Source organism: Lontra canadensis, unplaced genomic scaffold (genome assembly GCF_010015895.1).
Source record: "Lontra canadensis isolate GAN:19392208 unplaced genomic scaffold, GSC_riverotter_1.0 scaffold113, whole genome shotgun sequence".
NCBI classification, from domain to species: domain Eukaryota; kingdom Metazoa; phylum Chordata; class Mammalia; order Carnivora; family Mustelidae; genus Lontra; species Lontra canadensis.
The window spans coordinates 4842479-4862276 of NW_022631107.1; the positions used below are offsets into that span (position 1 = coordinate 4842479).

Sequence of the window (19798 nt, forward strand, 5' to 3'; positions counted from 1 at the left end):
ACCTCCCATCGTGCCGTCTCGACTTAACCACAGGGAGCACTCAATTGCTCCCAGCAGTTGGGTCGCGGGGGCCTCCTAGCAACCTAGGAGGCTCCCCTGCATTTGTGTTTGCTGAGCTGGCCCCTGTCCACAATCTGCCAGCAAGTGCAAGGGTGACCAACTGGAAACCAAACTGGGAGCGCAGCTTGATTCCAGTCCTCCTGCTGGTCCCTGCGCTCCAGTGGGGGCTGGGCCAAGGCCCAGAATAAATGCATTAGGATCCTGCCTCTACTGGCAGGCTTCCAGGACATCACAGATGAGTTGGTGAAATCAGAGGGAAGTGTCTGTGGTTGGTGGGGGGTGGGGGGCCATGCCTAGATCCACCTCGGGCTGGTCGATGGTGTGCAAGTAAAAACAGCTCTGAAAACATCTCTGGGAGTGTCGCCCTCAATCCATAATCATTTTTCCCTGTTAGCCATTCGATGTAGGCTTGGAGTGGTTTCTCTAGAAGATCCAGGTAGCCTATGACGACAGGCTGACCTACCTTTCTTTCTTTCTTTCTTTCTTTCTTTCTTTCTTTCTTTCTTTCTTTCTTTCTTTCTTTCTTCTTCTTCTTCTTTTTTTTTTTTTTGAGAACAAATAATATCACCCAGGGGTCAAATGCTGATAAAATGACATCTCTTATCTCACTTAGTCCTAAGTGCGCTTGGAATGGGTTTGCTAACGCATCTTCATCTCAGTGGAATTTGTAACATGGCTTACATTTTAAATGTAATTATGCAGCATGTATTCATTTCCTTTCTTCTAGGGAACTCAAGTTGCTTTTTAAAGCATTATTTGATAGCTTCTTGCCATCTCCTCTGGAGTTGAAAAGAGAATATGATATCAAGCTGTTCTAGCTAGCAATGGGGAACTATGGCACCAAGAGGGAGACAGAATTAGACTGGGACCTACAGATTCGAACCATGAAGACCCCCGAGGGACGAGTTGTCAACCCCGTGTGCTGTAAACGAAGCTGTTTCTAAGGATCCGAAAATAACTGCATTCTCCCTCTGTCCTAACACTCGCTGGGCAGAATGGGCTATGCTTATTTTTAAAGTGCAGGTCACAGCCTTCAAAGGGATATAAACAGTTCCCCAAGCAGCTATTACTTGGCCGATTAAATGCTTATAAGAAAGTATACTTTTTTTTTAAAGATTTTGTTTATTTATTTGACAGAGATCACAAGTAGACAGAGAGGCAGGCAGAGAGAGATGAAGGGAAGCAGGCTCCCTGCCAAACAGAGAGCCCGATGCGGGGCTCAATCCCAGGACCCTGGGATCATGACCTGAGCCAAAGGCAGAGGCTTTAACCCACTGAGCCACCCAGGCGCCCCGAAAATATACTTTTGAAAGACAAAATTAATAGGCAAAGGATAGAGAAGAGTGCTAAAGCAATTGTTTCTACCTGGTCTTAAATCCCATTCCTGACCATGGAAATTGACCCCAGGCACAAACTGCAGGGAGGCTTGAAGATAAGCCCGCGGAACTCTTCAGGACCCTCATCCTTTCATCTAACAAGCTCTTGGGGTCCTGGATGTGATTCAGAATTTGTGCTCGTGGGTACTCAAAGTAATGTTGCAAATATGTTTAAAACCCCTCAGTTGCGTGAAAAATATTGCCTCCAAACCTCCCCTTATTGGCAACACGATGATGGTGTGGGAATGGCAGTTACGGGGAGCAGGAGGAGTGCCCTGTGCGATCTTTTCAACTACAGTGAAACACGCGCCTCGTCCTTATTATTTCTTATTTCCTTAGTCTTAGCTGGTCTAGGAATCTGTGCTCATCTACACAACTTAGCCTAATAAGCATGAAGCCAATGAGAAGACACACACACACACACACACACACACACACACACACACACACGTGAACTATAATACCTGGAGAAGTATGGCACACTCTGCAGGAAGTCAATAAATATCCATTTTTCATTGGAAGCAGACCAAAGGGAAGAAGTCAGAATTCTTTATATGCGTCTGCTGCAGGGAGTTACAGCCCTAGGTACTCGCAGAGGGCATGCATTACAAGGACAAACACATACAGTTCATGTTCAGAGAAAGTTCTAATTTAATTCTGGCCCCAGGCCTAGGACCCTAGCTAATTTACAAGGCTGCTCTAGGAAAGACACACATTTGGGGATGACAGTAAGTCTATAGCATTTGCTTCTCTTGCAGGGGAAGCTATAACGCATCCCACCCTTCAAATGAACCCCAGATTGTTGATTCGGAGGGTTTTGCTGGTTAGTGGTTCTTTCTTTCTTTGTTTGTTTCTTTCTTTGTTTCTTTCTTTCTTTTTCAGCTCAGAAGGTGTATTTCCACTGTACCCTGTCAAAATCTTTCCCAGCAGTCAAGGAGAGGATAGCACACGGCTGCCCTTGAGCCGAGTTTGTGACTCCTACTGGGAAACCACCCCATGCTGTCAGATGATGTGGTTTTCAGACACGTCTACACAGACTAGTTGAATTAAAGACCAACTCCAGACTTGATGTTGCTGAGCCCCTCAGCTCCATCTTGCCATCCTGATTGGTCGAGGAGATGGGTCTAGAGTTACAGTGGCATAGCACTTTGAGGGCTTAGTCATTAGAGTACACTGCTTTCTCTTTGGAAGGCAACTTCTTGCTTGGCTAGGTTATGGAAGCTAAGGAGTGACGTCAAGGTGTTGTCTGGCCACAATTTGCAGATAACCATAGAACTCTTCTCCTCCATCAGGCATGGATTTAGCCTCCTTTAGTTCCTGCAGTGACACAGGAGCCTCCAAATACCAAATTATTATCAGGCGGTCTTGGGGGAAGCTCTGGGCCCTGCAATAAAGTAGACAGACTTGCTATTGGAAAGTGCTTGGGAGCAATGCAGCCCTGTTCAGCTCGCTCTAAATTTCCTACCAACCATCTCTGGACTTTTTTAGTGAGTCCACTCACAGAGCTCCTGAGAGTGGAAAAGTACTTTGGGGGATATAATTGTTCATCCTTTGCTTAAGCAGTCTTACACATCATTTAAAGCAATCTGGTTTGATCCTCTTTGTTTTTTGTTTTGTTTTTAAAAGTAAAGCTATGCAAGCATGGAGGCTGTATCATTTTGGATGGGCCACTGCTGAGTGTTATTTGCAAAATAAGGTGTATTAACTGGTCTTTAAGGTCGGACTCAGAGGTCACAACCAGACGCTGGACTATGGACCAACTCTGACTCCTACTGACAAAATTTATTGATTCCATACAGTGTTTTAAATCTGAGGGAATTCATAGAAAAATAATAAATGCTGTTCTTGCTGGGAAAACGAGAGGATCTGGTAATAGCAGGCCAATGTTCTAGTAAGGTCTTCACTATGCCACATCATCTTTCTGACCCAGCCTGTTCCTCATATGACCTGCCTGATCCTATAGGTAATTAGTGGTTAGGACTCTTGCTCTGAACCAATCTATCTGGGTATGTTGTGATTACATGATCATATCTGTAACCACCGGTGTGCCCAACAAGACTCCCTGAGGCAAAGAACACACTACCATCCTCACCAAATCTCTGGTTCTCTAGCATTGTAAAAGTGTTGTGGGTAGTCAATAAATATTTATTGAATTGAACTTCACCTTCTATATTAGAGTCTTACAATTCAATGAAATAAGAATGGGACCATTCCATGTAAGATCATGCATCTATTCTAAAGCCAACATCTTTGAATAGCATGTCGATTTAGGAAAGAGAAGTAAATGTGCTGGTTTGTTGCCCATGCCTCTAACGGGGTCCAGAGGTTGGTGGTGTCCTATCCATGGGGTATTTTGCTGTAAGCATATGGTAAACATCCTAAACTTTTTCTGAGATCTCCTTAAATTTGTTTTTCAAATGCAACATATCCAACTTCTTGGAAGACCTGTTCTTTTCTTTGAAGGTTAGTTTGTAAAAATATTCAACGGGATTCACTTGATTAAATACTAAGCTCCCCAAATTTCATGGGCCTCTAGCAACAAATCTCTCTGTATGTCAGTTCTATGTTTTTAAATATTTTCATTTCTGGATGACTACAACTAGAATGTTCAAGAAAAAGGGTTTTGGGGGGGTCAAAAGCTTTTTTCTGCTAAATTGTTATCCGAATCTGGTGAAGTTGGCTAATATATTTTTAAAAATATGTCTAACAAATAAACTACTGTGTAGGCAAGTTTAATAGGAGGAGAGCCAATGAAAAAGACTATGGTTCATCTTTACTTGTTATAAGTCTGTTGGTAATTAATATTTCAGTAATACATAACCACATCTGGCCAACAGCAAAGGTACACCATGTCCTTTGCTATGAAGTTCAACAGTTCCTGCTCTCTAGGAGCTTACAATCTAACCTAAATAAGACTACAGAAACACATACACGAGGATGGCCAGACCGAGGACTTAACATGAGGCAACAGATACATTGAAGATAAAGGAAAAAATTCTGGGATAAAGAAGGACATTTAAGAAAGAATGAAGAGAAGGAAAGAAGTAGACTGCTTCTTCATTCCCATTTCTTTGAAAAAGATTCATGGAAGATGTGTGATGTTAAGTGTTCTTAAGATTATGAAAGAGCACATGACTTAATGCCTGGAAAGAAGAAAATTTCTTCTTGTGTAAGATGCTGGCTGAGTGGCTGAGAACCTTGAGCCGGGCAAGGACCACTGGGTAGAAGGGCCCCACAAGACTTTATAAGAAAGACAGCCAAATGAAGAACCAATGGTCTAGAGCCCTCTGGTGGAGGACAGAAACTGAGGGGCGGCTACAAGTCTCCTGAGCTTGCTTCCCACGCCTTCTAAAGAGAGATGGCATAGAGTAGCAGAGCCACAAGTACAAGACTTCTCCAAAATAACCAAAATGTGTAATGAAAAACCTTTGTAAAATCTCTATGGACTCTAGATTAAGGGAACCACCTTGAGAAAGTTTCTGTGAGACGTCTTAGGGCCGAAAGCACTTCCAGGCAGAACTACAGACTCAGCAGCCACTTAGCCCACTTTGGTTTTGGCTCTCATCTGTTTGTTTGTTCATTTTCTTTTGTTGAATGTGTTGGGCTGATGCTATCTACTTGGTTAGAGAAACCAAAGGAGATCAAACTTTTGAGGATAGTTATAAGACAGCTTCAGGCGAGCTGAAGTAAATCACATAGCCTGGGTCTGATGGTGGCAGTCCCAGGGGTGGCAAGGGTGGCAAAAGACTCTCTTTCTAGGGAGCACAATCAAAATGATGACAGATTCTCACATCATAAGACCCTGCTTTACCTCATTCAATATTTGACTATTAGGCATGGAGGGTATTTCAAGGACCTTTGGAAGATACTTATCTCCACAAAGAATGCACATTTTAACGCATCTTGTTTACACCATAATGGACAATATTAGGATTAATAATAGCTTGATTTCAAATAATATTTTTTTATTTCAAGAAGCTCAATATTTCTCGTATATGCTATTCTATTTATCTTATCATATCACATATTCAACTGAAAACTATGGTGGGGTCCAGTCTCACACATTACAAGCTCATAATACTGTGCTTCCTAATGATCATATTCAAATCCAACATTCACCATATCTCGGGGTAAATTTGAATGAATAGGAGAAAATTACAGGTGTTTCCTTATATACGAAAAGATACCCATTGCTAACCCCCTTTGTCCTGTGAGAGGTCTTAGTGGAAAGTCAGTCCCCAAAATCTAACTTTGCAATTGTCCCACCTTTCCTCTAAGGCACAGCAGGAGAACAGTATTTAAGATGGAGTAAGAACATGCCAAATAGAAGATGCCCATTCGTCATTGTCAGGTGAGCCCCTGGGATCTAGGCCACCTGATGTTCTAGCCCTCATAGTCCCTTATTCATGTATGAAGAAAGGCCTGCAGTTCCAATGGCATAAGCCTATTTGCCCACTGTGTTTTAGTTTTTGCTTTCCATAAGGCCATGTTCCGTTTTTTATATCTGAGCAGTGGCTCTGAAGATAGGACAAGAGTCTTTGAGAGAAATCCCAAGCTTCTCAACAGAGGCTAATAGGTTATCTGTTGTGATGTCTCTTTCCTATTGTGGCATGATAACAAATCTCATACTGGGAAGAAGGACCAAACAAAGAATACAGATATACCCAAATTGATACCACCTGTGAGCAACACAGAACCTTGCTGACTACCAGTGCTGTATATTTGAATGACTTTCAGTAAATCAAATTTAAACCCCACCAATCACCTATCTTTTGTAATTGATGAATATGCTGTCTCCTGATACTTCTGGTTTCTGTCTCTATCTTTTCCAAGATAAGCATGCCTCGATTCCAGCTTCACAGTGACAAATGGTTTGGGAAAATGGATCCCAAGAGAAGTCGGTATCCACCCACAGTTCCAAGCCCAGCGGGACACACACCCTGAGAATTCCACAAGCAGCAAACTAAAGGAGCCATTCCATAGGCCCAAAGCCCCACGAATCCTCAGACATTTCACGGCCCCCTCCCCCCGCGGTCATCCTCGTCAGGCACTGTGATAAACACGCTGATTGATACCGCTGTGCAGCAAACAGGCCAGTAAGTATAAACAGCTGTACTTACATGTGTCTGGCTTGAGCTGACTGTTGGTGATTCCAAAGTACTGGGGATTTTCAATGACCGGGATCTTGGTCATTCCAATAATGACGGCATCGGGGCCGCCCTCTGAAGATGATGGGGTGTTACTCCCATTGGAGATGTGATGAAGTGGGCTGGCAGAGTCATCGTCATTGCTGATAACCGAAGCTGGGCCTGGAGTTGGAAAAAAAATACACATTCTCCTATAATTTTTCCATTCCCTTGTTGAGCTGTATTTATGTACATAAAGTTCACTCGTTTAAAGCGTACAACTCAGTGGTTTTCAGTATATTCAGAAAGTCGTACAGCTATCACTATAGTTTGATTTCAGGACATTTTGATCATCCCAGTTAGCAGTCACTCCCCAGGCTTCCCACTCCCAGCCCCAGGCATCTACAAATTTGCTTTCTGTCTCTGTGGATTTCTTTCCTGTCTCTATGGATTTATTCTGGACATTTCATAGAAATGCAATCATATAATATGTGACCTTTTGGAACAGGCCACTTTCCCTTAGCATGCTTTTCAGCTTCATTCAGGTTGTAGCATAGGTCATTACTTTATTCCTTTTTGTTGCCAAATAATATTCCATCGTATGTATGTTACGTTCTGTGGATCCATTCATCCACTGACGGACATTTGGGTGTTTCACATTTTGAGTGTTACGAATAATGCTGCCATGAACCTCTGTGTATAAGTTTTTCCATGGACATACGTTTTTCATTTCTCCTGGGCAGAATTGCCAGGTCATGTGGGAGCTCTCTGTTTAACATTTTGAGGAACTGCCAGACTGAGTTCCAAAATGGCTGCACCATTTTGTATTCCCAAGAGCAATGTGTTAAGGTTTCAATGTCTTGACTTCCTTCTCTGGTAAGTTAATATGCAGCTTTGCTCTCTGTTCTCTGAACATCTTTAGAACACTCACTCATTGAAACTCGCAGCATGAGTGTAGGATTCCTGTGTCACCATATACTGAAAAGTGTCCTAGCAGTTCAAAGATCTGAGGGCTTTTCTCCACTCTTTGGACAAGTCACTTACCTTTTTTTTTTTTTTTTGTACCTCTATACCCACTTGAATTTGTAAGATGTGCAAAAGAATATCTGCTTGTTCTTTATGAGACTCTAGATAGGGAAGTGCATTATAAATTTAAAGGTGCTTCATGAGTATGAATTACTATTAGGTATTACTAAAGAAACTTACAACTGGTGGACTGAAATTACACCAGGTGATCCTATTACTATGTTTCTCTTTCTGGTTACAAAATACTTTGATGACAATAACGGATCAAACCCATGGCAAAGTTGCCTGCTTTGCCTTTAGCCCTAATCTTATTTGTAGATCATTCCATGGATGTCTTTATACTAACACAATAACCGTAACATTTTTCACACAAGATTTAAACTTTCTAGTCTTGAGTCTAAGAATGTGTGTGCCCATAAACAGGGTCTACTGTGTCTTGCCTAAACAATTTATCTATCGATCACTAAGCCCAACCAGTCTGCAAACAAAACCAGATGCACAGGGACAAAGGTCAATGGGAAAGCTTCAAAGCAATTAAGGTCTCACTGGCTCATGATCCACACTCTACACGTGGGACATCAACAAACACCCTAGACATACATTACATGTGTTTCGGCAGTGTGCTGAGCGGCTGCAAGGTCCCACGGAAGCAGACCACTGGCCACAGCCACTTTCACAAGCCAAGAGAAATGTAGGAGGGAAAGGTAAGGAGGAAAAGCAAAAGACAGAATCGACTATCAGTCAAGGCAACTGTGTACCAGGGGAAGAAAAGACAGAATTGCTATCTGCTGAGTAAGGGATTGTGTTTTCATTCACTCACCCAGGATACAGGGTTCCCCACCTCCATCCTTCTCTACCCTATCCCTCTCAGTTAATTAAGGATTTCAGGGAGAGGCACAGCAATTTGAAAGACAAAAGTCATTGTGCCTTACCTTTTTGAGCCCCCTATGAAGAAAGACACTGATAATCCGTCCAGACCTCCAAGATGCATATTCCCCCTCGAAGGGGATTATCACAATTTGCAATGATAACAATTGGACGTTCCCCAGCTAGCTGAATCTTAAACAAACTACGCAGGAGGCAGCCAACTGCTATTATAGGTAATTTTTTAAAGCATCTTCTCAAGGGGATGTACATTTCAGTTGCCTTTAATGACACGCTCTGGCTTAATTCTGCAAACAAGTCCTCACACAGCTAATTTAGAATCTGCAGAACGCTCAGAGTGAAAGCAAGCTCGCTGGTTGTGCTTATCCTGTGCCTAGCTCACCGGCATTAGCAAAGAGTGGAAATTCTGCCAAAAGTAGCTATAAAGACAAGTTCTTTCCAATATCCTTAACCATCCCTGTTTTATGATTTGCTTCCTGACAGGCTTAGATCACCCAGAGCTTAAACCCAGAGATGGAAAATGGAAATGTGTTATGTTAGGCTTTCTGCATCTTGCCAATAAAACCTTCCCACCGCTGGCCCCCTTGCTGTGTTTCTGGCGCAGCTGTTTCCCCCACCCCTACCCCCACCCTTCGAGGTTACCCAAGCATGCTGCCGCCTGTGCTCCCCGAGGGGGGTACAGTCAAGGTCGCACATTTCTCAACGTTTACCCCCAGAAATGCAGGAGCTGTCATGTTCAAATACTCCACGTGCTGTCAGAAGGCCGGCAATATTTGCTTCTGGAGCCCTAGCAATCATTAGAGCGCACTGATCCTGGTTGCTTTCTTCTGTGACTCTCTCCTGGCCCAGGTCAGGCTATCAACATTCCTCTAGCATTTAATCATTTTGGAGGAAGCTTATATCTAGACGACAATGCCGAGATTCCTCTGGGAATTCGGCCTCTGAATCATCCGCCACGTCCACCGTGGAGCCCTTACTTACAGAGTAACAGCAAGAGGCTTATCCTTGGCTTTTCTTCCTCCACCAAAGGACACTCTTTCCTTCCCTTGGTTTCTCTGAGTAAAACCCCCAACTCCAAGGTAACACAGCCCAAGGGAATGGGCTCTCTGTTCTAGGAGGGGGTAAAAAGTTAAGCATAAAGATGGCACAAAGCACCAGAGGTCATTCTTCAAACGCCCTTTCCCTTTTCCAGAAGGTCGCAAATCTGAGCAACATAGAATCTTCAACAATTTATCAGGTGGGATATTAATTCAAGTGCTATTTTCTTCATCATCCGTGTTCTAAATCCTGGAAGACTGATACGGCTGGCAGGGTTGCGGGGAGTCAGCCCATTTTTCTATGAACATTTTGATCTAATGGAGCACAGCATAGTTGGGAAGGGGGAGAAACGCTCAGCAGGGACAATGAATGTCTATATAATTTGACAGCAGGCTGTCTGTGCCTATCACGGGGTGTGTCATTGTGTGTCTGTGCACCAGCTTGACGAGACACCACAAAAAGACAGAAGAAAAGTCAGGGGCACATCACAGAATGTTATAAGAAATTCATCTGAAGGTTTGGGGGAAAAAAAAAAGTCTTCTAATATTAATAAAAAGTTTTAAATTGCTGGGTATGTGCGACTTGCTCAGTTTGGGGGGGGGGTAGTTCTAATTACCGAGCTGACAAATATGAGCTATATCTGGAAACATTTTTAGCCCGTTTTTATTTTAATATGTCTCAGGTGCAAAGAGACATTTTTCTTCCAACAGAGCTGCTTGGTAATGTGTTCTGCACATCTGAGTTACAGACATTTCTTTTTTTCCCCAAGGTTTATTTATTTTAGAGAGAGAAGGAGTGGGGGTGGGGGCACAAAGGGAGAGGAAGGGGAGAGGGGGAGCAAATCCTAAGCAGACCCTGTGGTGAGCATGGAGCCCCACTCGGGGTTCGATCTCACAGCTCTGAGATCTCAACCTGAGTTGAAACTGAGAGTTGGATGTGAAACTGACCACACCCCCCCCAGGCACCCCAAGACTTACAGACATTTCTAAGCCTCACACTTGTTTTCCCATGATAAGAATTGCTACAGGTCATCTGGGAAAAGAATTTCCTTCTCTCAAGACCAACGATGTCTTTAAGGTAAGGGGAGAGACTATGGTTCTTGAGCAGCTGCATTAAGCCTTTCATACTCTGTAGTCTGATGCTTCAGCATCCGGAGCCTCCTGACCCTCAAGGAACTGCCTTTCCCAGAGACAGCCAGTTCCTAGAGATGGTAAAGAACTTGCCTGAGAGCAGACGTATCTTAGACCAGCCAACCCATCCAGAGTTTGCACCACCGTGTCAGGCTGTCCTATTCCGGGCCACTCTCCACCTGCCTGTCACCCTCAAGCCAGACACCGGGCAACTGAGAACTGCCTGTCTGCCCCAGAGCCCGCCTGAGTTCCTCAAACTGGCCCATCCTAAGCTCACTCACCCCCGTCCCACCCATTCCTGCCCACGGAAAGCACCATAAAGGCTCCTGCCCAGCCTTCTCCTGCCCGACCCCAGGGCTCTCCCGGGAGTCTCCCCACAGGGCTATAGTTGCCCTCTTCTCTCAGGAACGGTGAGTAACACACTCTCTCTCCCATGGCAGTCTTCCTCTGACCCGCTGGCCTCACCAGACCCGAAAGATAATAAAGCCTCCATTTTAGAACAGCAGTGCCTCTGTCGGACTGTGGCTCAAAGCCCAATTCAGAAGAAGCATCTCTCTGCTGTGGCCTGAAAGGGTGAAGCCCTGTTTTTGAAGTTCTCCAAGAACGCACACCTCTCACCAGGGCAAACTGGCCTGGAAAATGATGACGTGGTTATAGTGATCTTCTGTTTAGTGGCAAGAAGACCCCCATCTCATGGCGCTGTTACAGGAGAGCTTATCAGCCCTCTCCTTCCGCCTCCTGCCCTGACCCTACACACATACAGAACACAAAGCCTTAAAGCAGGGCACTTTTAAGACTTCCCAGTAGCACATTCTCTGGTGGCAAAGCGACTGTGATTAGCTGTATCTGAAATGTGCCCCTGGGGGACTCACCAACAAATCCCCGAGCTGGTTGAGTTTAAATGTTCCAATTCGGCCACATGTCTTTTTCCACTTTGCTATTCAAGAACTTTTACCTTGGAACTCATGCGGCTACTTAAGGGTCAGAGTTACTGACAATCAGCCTTAAAAGAGGAAAGGAAACAGAGTTCTTGCACGGAGGGGATGAACACAAATGGGGCGGAGGGCTCAGGACGCAAAGGCTCCCTGACACCAGTACATTTCTCGTACTTTGCAGTTTAACCGACAGCCGACCTTAATGTCAGAATATATACCAGTCGAGAGATGCCCAGGATGGCCAGATCTTGGATGCACACACATGCAGAATGTGACAGTTTGTCTTTTTGTGTTTTCTAATGAATTCCTGTTCGTTGTCGCTGTACCCACACAAATTACCGAACAAATTGGAGGTCCCGGAAGATCACACCTGATTTCAATCCCAGTGATGAGCTACATTATGTGTACTCATTTGGTAAGCTACAAACTCGGCTTTTCAATTGTCAGCACACAGTCTGAATGCAAGGACTAGAATGCAATCAAGGACAAATCAGAGCGTCTGGACGTTAGTCTTGTTTTGAAAGAGAAACGGTCATAAATGAACAGCTGATTTACCAATTCAGAAACGTACTGCATCTTGGCCAATGGAAGAAGTTAAGATCCCCACTTGCCCAGACTTGACGTGAAGCCAACTTTGCTGTACATGGAGTTTTGGTGCCATTGCATTTTATTTCCTGGACCTTCTTAAAAGCCCAGCAACTACCTAGACCTGGAACAACGGTTGGCATTCCTCCTAGGATGAAAACACGTCAGCTTCAAAAATATAAAACCATTTACTCAGCTCAGTTAGTGAAAGCAATGCCTTTTCTGGAAAAATCCTAGTCCTCTTTCTTCAGCAAATCAGAAACAAGGAACACCGAAAATTAACCAAGGGGCCAACAGGCATGAAGAGGGACTAAGAAGTTTCAACCGAGTCAAGCAACACATACTCGTTACTTATCCAAAGAAGGAGTGAGTAACTACTTACCAATACCTTGTCTTGATTTTACTTTCCCAAATCCAAACCATGAGAAATCTGAAAACCACAACAAAACATAAAATAAACTTCGAAAGAGAAGCGTAAACCAAAGGTATTCAGCAGTGTCCTTAGAGAAATAACAAACTCTCTGAAAAACTTCCAATGGGGACCAAAGCTTCCTCTCAAACACCTGGAAACTAACACTTGAATTTTTCTGTAAAGATTTATTTCTCATCCTGAGAACATGGACGTTCAACTCAGATGAGACACAGTAGCCTGTCTTTGAGAAAAATGGCCAAAACCCAGAGTTAATGTCTCTGAGCGGTTTTCTTTCTTTCTTACTTTCTTCTTCTTAAGTAACTGAGCTCTAGGGGTGAAAATACACAACGCATTTGACAAAGGCACTACGGTTCTCAACCGCAGCTATGTGGGAAAATAATAAGAGAAAACAGATCTTTGGCGAAGCGGAGACAGTAAAAAAAGGAACATGTAATCCCGTGGGAGAACTGATGCTTGGGCTGGATGGGGACTTGGGAAGAAAAAAAGGGGATCTTCATTCTACACGGATTCTACTACTGACTTGCTGTGTGATGATGGGCTGTTCACAGTGGCTCTGTGCCTTTGGTAACACAAAGCCCCATGAAGCACATGTAAATAAAGATCTGACAAATGGTTGGAGGTCTCCAGGGAATAAAGCCGAGGTGAAACGCCTATTTGTTTCCTGGGCCTGACTGTTCCTCTCTCTGAAGTTTCCACTGGGTTCAAAGTGAATGCTACCCAGCGGAGAAATCCCTGGGTAAGAGATGGATAAAGCGTAGGGAGCCCAACTAAGTAACTGTTTCTGAGATCTTCAGATCTACAGGGAGTTTTGCAGGCAGTGAAGACGTACAGCTTCACTGTAGAAGAAGCCAATTTAAGTGAGACAATGTAGAGGAAAACTCTTTGCATGCTCAAAAATGCCCCTCGAAGTTGTCATCGTGATTAAAGTTCTTGCCGGTGTAAGCTAGCCTCCTTCCCCTGGTAGACTGCGACTGACTCTGGGGCCAAACCCTAAGGCAATTTTTATTTCTGATTCATATTCCTCTGAATGCTTTCTTCCAGGTTTTAGAAGACAGGATGAAGGTCTGGCCTCTATCCAATGCCAAATAAAGATCCCTTTGCACAGAAGACAGTGACCCTCATTCACTGCGTCCTCAGTCTAACGAAGCAGAGCTTTCTCAGTTACCACGAATCCTTTTGAAAATGGAGTGTATTTCCCACTGGTCAATTTTCATTTTTCTATATTTGTTTGATTTACATAGATTTCATTAAATAGTAGAATGGATTTTTTAAGACTTCCTTTTCACTTGAGTAGTTTTTTCAAAATTGTTCTTATCTTACAGAGAACCCACTGAAGGGCCATGCCATAGCGGTTCCCTCATGGACTGTACATTCCAGATTATTGTTGATCATTAGAAGAAACACAACTGCAAAGGGACACCTGTCCATATCTTAGGTACATTAACCCCCATTTTCAAAAATCATGCCTTCAAGATAAATGGTAGAAATGGAATGTGGAAGTCCAAAGGGGTGAATGATGTTAAGGTACCCAAGCCACATAAGTCAACTGCTTTCCCTCCATACCTAGTCTTACTTCTACCAACAGTGTGGCAGATAGTAGGAGTATATTTTCACGCTTAGCCCCATGGGAAATCAAAGGGTGAAGCCATTTTCTACTTCCTTTCTGCCATTGGTGTATCTCCACCTACCTGAACAGAAAAAGCAAACACTCCCTTCCCACCTTTGCAGCTCAAAACGCCTCCCACCTCATGTCTCCTAGACCGGCATTGGGCATGTACGGAGAACACGGATAAGAAAAGGTCACCTCTGACCTGTCCAGACATTTTAATTCACCAAGCACCTTCCTGACACAAGACCCTTCTCCCTTCATCCTCAGCCAGATGCTCTAAAATACCATCCTCTGTTCATTGGCAAGGAACTAACACTCACAGAGGCTGACAGACTTAACAAAGGTCACAGCATGTAGTAATGGAGCAGACTCAAATCTGGGTTTTTTTCATTTCTTTCACAGTTGCCTTTCCGATCTTCCAAAATGCATAGCCAAAATTAGCCAAGGTTGACAACATTGGGGTCAGGATTCAATTTTAGATATAGAAAAGCACTATATATGGTCATTAATCTTCACTTGTTTCAACAGGTGCGAACCTGTGTAAAACCTCTGAACACAACAGACTCCATTTGGAGACTAAAACTTCATCCTGTTTTTTGAAACAGGAACTACCTGGAGCTACTGAACCAAGCAACAGCGTTACGACAACACAGGGAGGCTGAGTCCACATTCCGGATAAAAACTGGACACTCTGCGAAAGATGTTTTCCTAGTAATTGACATCATGTACTCAGAAAACCAATGATGTGAAATGTCGTCACATCTTCCAACCATAACTTTTGGAAAACCAACTTGTGTATGTTTCCTAATACTTCTGCCATCTACCCCTTAATGGGACACCGTTGAGGTTGCAACTGTATCTGTGCTCCCCAAATTACAATTCTAAGACCTCTCCCCCAAATGCTTTTGTTTTATTTCAGTTCTTCCTTTCTTTCTTGCTCCACACAGGTGTAGCAGAAAATTCAAAGATAAATGAGCTGCCCTCATTTGGACCCGCCCTCAGGGGGCTGACAATTAAGGATTAGCTCTTTGAGAAGTATTGCTCAGGGTGCTTGGGAACTCAAAGGAGAAGCATGAAATCCAATCTAGGGGAAGTGGTTGAGGAGAGTTCTCTGGCTTCTGGGTAACAGATTACAATCAGCCAAGAATGGGGAAAAGCAGAGAGGGATACTATCATTGTCCACTTCTAGCTAGAATGGGGAGCCCTGTGTGTTTCAAGGGGGTGAGGCATCTGGAAAGAGTAGGAAACTGAGAAACAGAAGCAAGGGTCAGGCCCAGTTTGGGTTTTAGAAGAAAAATTGCAGGTAAGCTCTAAACAAAACCAAACAAAAGGAAACACCCTTGGGCCAAAGAGCAACACAACAGGATCAAGTTGAACTGTGGAAAACTCACTTTGGCTGTAGGATAGACAACAGGATTGTGAGAAGGAAAGACTGAGGGCAGGAGACCCAATAAAGGAAGCTGCTAGAGACGTCAAGGCATGAGAGAGCTGTGCCCTGAATGGGGTTAGGGGAAGTGGCATGGACACAGGAGATGGCTGTGGGTCATATTTACGGGAATCAGTAGGACTTGGCAACTGATCGCACGTTGAGGGGAGTATGGGAGGGGAACAAAGAAGGTTTGGGGTTTGGACAATAGGACATACAATGCTGCAGCCCGGAGTGCCTGCCAGGAACTCAGAACTCAGCTGAGTGGCTAATCTGAGAACATCAGTGTGGGCCACAAATCCCAGATAAGGTGTCTCTGTGGAGAAACATCCGGGGTTTGGACCTCTGGTCTCAAGCTTGGGATACAGGTCTAAAGCCCACACTCTCTAGAGCTTATGGTCTAACTGGAGAATGCAAGCTGGATGCCGTACCTGGACACATTTCTTGTTTGGGCAATTAAAACCCCTCTTTTGCAGGCACAAATAAAAGTTCCCAACAGCAGCTAACTCTTGACAAACTTAATCCCTAAATTGCTGAAATATGTCTAAGTTCTCCTTAACAGTGACATAATTATTATGAAAGAGAGAATAGAATCTCCTTGGCCACTGCCCAGATTTCTTGGAAAATATAAGAGACCAGATATAGCAAGGTCACATTGTTCCTCCCCCCTCCTCCCCCGGAAGCTGTCCCTTGTTCAATGGGTCTCTCTTGATGGATTCAAGCAGTAGTCTTAAGACCTTAATACTAAATTTCACCAGCAAATTTCTCCCACAAGGCCAAAAAGAAACAATTTCTCAATTTCCTGTGATGTTTCACCCATTGGGAGTAGAGTCCTGCCAAGCATTCTTTTATTTTCTGTTTAATAAGAGACACTTTATTCACTGAAAAATAAAGGGCCCCTTCAAAAGCAAATGTAGTTGCAGTGAGCTTAGAGGAACTTCTCTTTCTGCAATCTAGGCCAACAAGGACTCTAAATTATGAAATTAACCAATTAAATCCTTCTCATATTGAAGAAAGTTCAATCCTCCCTGACCAGAGAAGGAGAATGTAGGAAAAAAAAAATAATGCATTAATACATTAATAACTCTAAGAGGAGATCCAAAATAAATGGTAATAAAGGTTGCTTTTCAAATGTCTCTCAAAGGAAACAGCTAAAATGCATGGGCTGGAAAGGCGTACTTAGGATACAGGCGAGAGAGTCACGGGCAGGAATGTGTAAAAGGCAAGGTAGAAGAAACCCAATCTTCCCTGTGGGTACTGAATCACACAGACTCTAACTGTGATTGTCAAAATGGCTCTGATCTCCAGACAATAGTTTCTAGATTTTTTTTTTTTTCCTCTTTCTAAGTTTCAGAAAAATGGTTTCAGTGTGTTAGGAGAAAGTCAGCTTTCCTCCCTTTCAATTCTAGAGAAATTAAAATTTGCTGTGTTCTCAAGTGTAATTTCTTTGTATCTTCAGACGAGACTCACCACCCTCCACCCCCAAGAAAAGCGTCTCTAACACTGTAATGGGAGCCAATGGGAAAATATGATTCACTGACAGAATGAACTTCACCTCTAACTTCCTGGGGCCACACCCACTCCCTAAAGGACATAGGAAGGAGGAGCCTCAACGCTGAGTTTCCCCTCCAGGGAAAGTGTGAACCAGACATTGTTGAACCCAGAGGAGACACTCAGTGAGAGCTTGACTGAGTAGCCGAGCGCCTGTCACCTCAAAGAACCAGGAGGTTCTGGTCCTCGGAGGGGAGGGGAAATGAGCGCAAAGAATCACTTTGTTGACAATACGATCATCTCCCTTTCCAACTGACACATAATCGGAGTGAGTAAGAGTTTATTTCAAGTGAATTCCAGCTCTTCAGGGCACGGAACAGTGGAGTCTGAGGCCAACAGTTGACTTCAATTTAATCTCTATCTTTCACTTAAGGACACAATCTTTGTCTAAGTCCCATCTACACCAGGTAGGAGGAGGGTTTGCTTATAGTTAACTGATTCTGGACATGATGTAAAGGGTCCTCCTGTCCAGTTCTCGTTGGCTTCATCCCTTTCCATCCTTCAAATCTCTGAAGTGACTTATCATACCGTTCTCGCGGAAACGTAACATTGAACCCTTCTGGTGTGACAAGTGTAAAAAATATATATATATGTGTATTATGGCTGCAAGTATTACTTGCCCTCTGAAAGCTCTATTTTTCTGGGCCCACAGCTACAGTACATGATCCATACCCCCCTGAGGTTGGTTATGATCATGCCATTAAATTGCAGCCTATGGGAGGTGAGATAGTGATGGGTACCATTTCCAGGCCAGCCCTTCAAGACCTCCTGTGTAGGACACTCAATGCCCTTTCCCCTCCTATTTGTCCACAATGGAAACAGTGCTTACAGCAAACTTGAAAGTTATGACATGAAGATAGCAGAGAAGTTCTCTGCTACTTTGCCCATGTTGTTTTTGCAAGTATAGGCAGCGTAGAAACTGAATTATTCTCCCTGACACCCAGTGAAGCTGTTGGTCCTCCAACTGTCATCCACATACAAGAAATAAACTATTGTGTTTGAACCATTACCTACGTTGGGACTTCTTTACTATGGTAGAGAGGCTTTGCTAATGCATGTAGACAGAGAAATATACATATATATATCTATATATAGATCTATATATCTCTTTGTCTATAGATTCATATAGATTTGTCTATATATTCATATATATTTGTCTATAGATTTATCTCTTTGTATATAGATCTATGTCTATATATATATCCATGAATTCCCCATCCAGCGTCACAAATTCAACATTGAATATCCATGTATCTTTGTATCTTTCTAGAGCAAAAATCTGCAGATTTCACTAGATTTTCAAAGGGTTCTTCACTGCAAAATGCCGAGAAACATTGAAATTTAAACAGTTTTAGAGACAAAGACGTGAAGGCACAGTACTCCACATTTAGGTTCTATTCAATTATGCACCCTGCCGACAGTCGAACCTGGGTGCCGAGAGCCATCCACCATGTCTCAGCTGGACTTCCAACCCGCGTCCTGCTCACCCCCGCCTCCCCCCATCTCTTCTCCATGAAGCTTCCAGAGTAACCATTTTCCAGTAGAAGTCAGATGACCGCATCCCCGCACTTCACCTCCTCTGGGGGTTTCTCGTGTCTGGGATAAACTTCTGATCCTCACTACGGAGACCAGCACGCCATGGCCTCAGCGATCTCCTGTGAAGCAGCCACTCTTGCCTCTTTCCTGTCCCTGCTCACTTGGCACATTTTCTTCTTCCTCCCTGAATCTTCTTCTAGACTCTCTTCCTGCCCATGCACTGCTCAGCCTTCTGGTTTCTGGTCAACACCTGCATCCCCCGCCGGATCCCAACCTCACCACTTTCCATGGAACTCGGTGACTGTCATAGACGAGGCTCCCCCCAAAGCAGACCCCGACCCAAGGCTTCCAGCGCAGGCAGGGAAGGAGGCGGGCAACGGATGTGCTAACCAAGGGGGCACACTGTGTGCAAATGGAGTTCAAATCCCTGGGGGGGGTCTTTGGAAGATGGTGGTCAAGGCACCTTGGAGTCATCCCACTCCGAAGTTGAAGAAGCTGGGTTCTTTCCCCTCCAACTGCCAACCAGCCCTCGTCAAGGGCTTCCAGCTCGGATAAAGCACCAAGGCAGGAGTCATGGGTGCTTACAGCTAGGCACTGTGGGCAAGCGCGGACGGTGCACCCTGAGTGGGTATGGGCAGGACAGCGACAGCATTTGCAACCGGGATCCTGTCTATGCAGTATCTCTGGTGCCTGGCAAAGACCCTCGGGAAATACTTGTCAAATAAATGAAACATTTTTTAATAAGCCTAATAATAAAAAGTTCAGCAAGTCTAATGAAAATGCCAATATGCAAATTATACACTCAACACACAAACTGCTGTGTTTGGCAAGTGTATTTGCCACCTCTCTCATTTCTTCATGGCATTCCAATGGAACCTCACCAAGGACGGTATTTAAAGGTGAGAAAGGGGCGCCTGGGTGGCTCAGTCAGTTAAGTGTCTGCCTTCAGCTCAGGTTATGATCTCAGGGTCCTGGGATCGAGTCCCACATCGGGCTCCTTGTTCAGTGGGAAGCCTGCTTCTCCTTCTACCTACTGCTCCCCCTGCTTGTGCTCACTCTCTCTGTCTGACAAATAAATAAAT

General features: G+C 44.0%; 1 protein-coding gene across 4 annotated transcripts in view; it reads right to left on the reverse strand.

Annotated features, from left to right (window-relative positions):
• NTRK2 (neurotrophic receptor tyrosine kinase 2) overlaps positions 1-19798 on the reverse strand; it is a 318349-nt gene that overhangs the window by 133776 nt on the left and 164775 nt on the right. Inside the window, exons 12-14 of one of the 4 annotated variants that reach the window (XM_032840566.1) lie at positions 12544-12591; positions 6557-6745; positions 1895-2820 (exon numbers count right to left, since the gene is read on the reverse strand). In XM_032840566.1, the coding sequence (XP_032696457.1) occupies positions 2792-2820; positions 6557-6745; positions 12544-12591 (266 nt within the window). In that variant the 3' untranslated portion in view covers positions 1895-2791. Of the gene's footprint in view, positions 1-1894; positions 2821-6556; positions 6746-12543; positions 12592-19798 lie in introns of those variants that run through there. The other 3 variants (XM_032840563.1, XM_032840567.1, XM_032840565.1) reach the window with 3 other exon arrangements.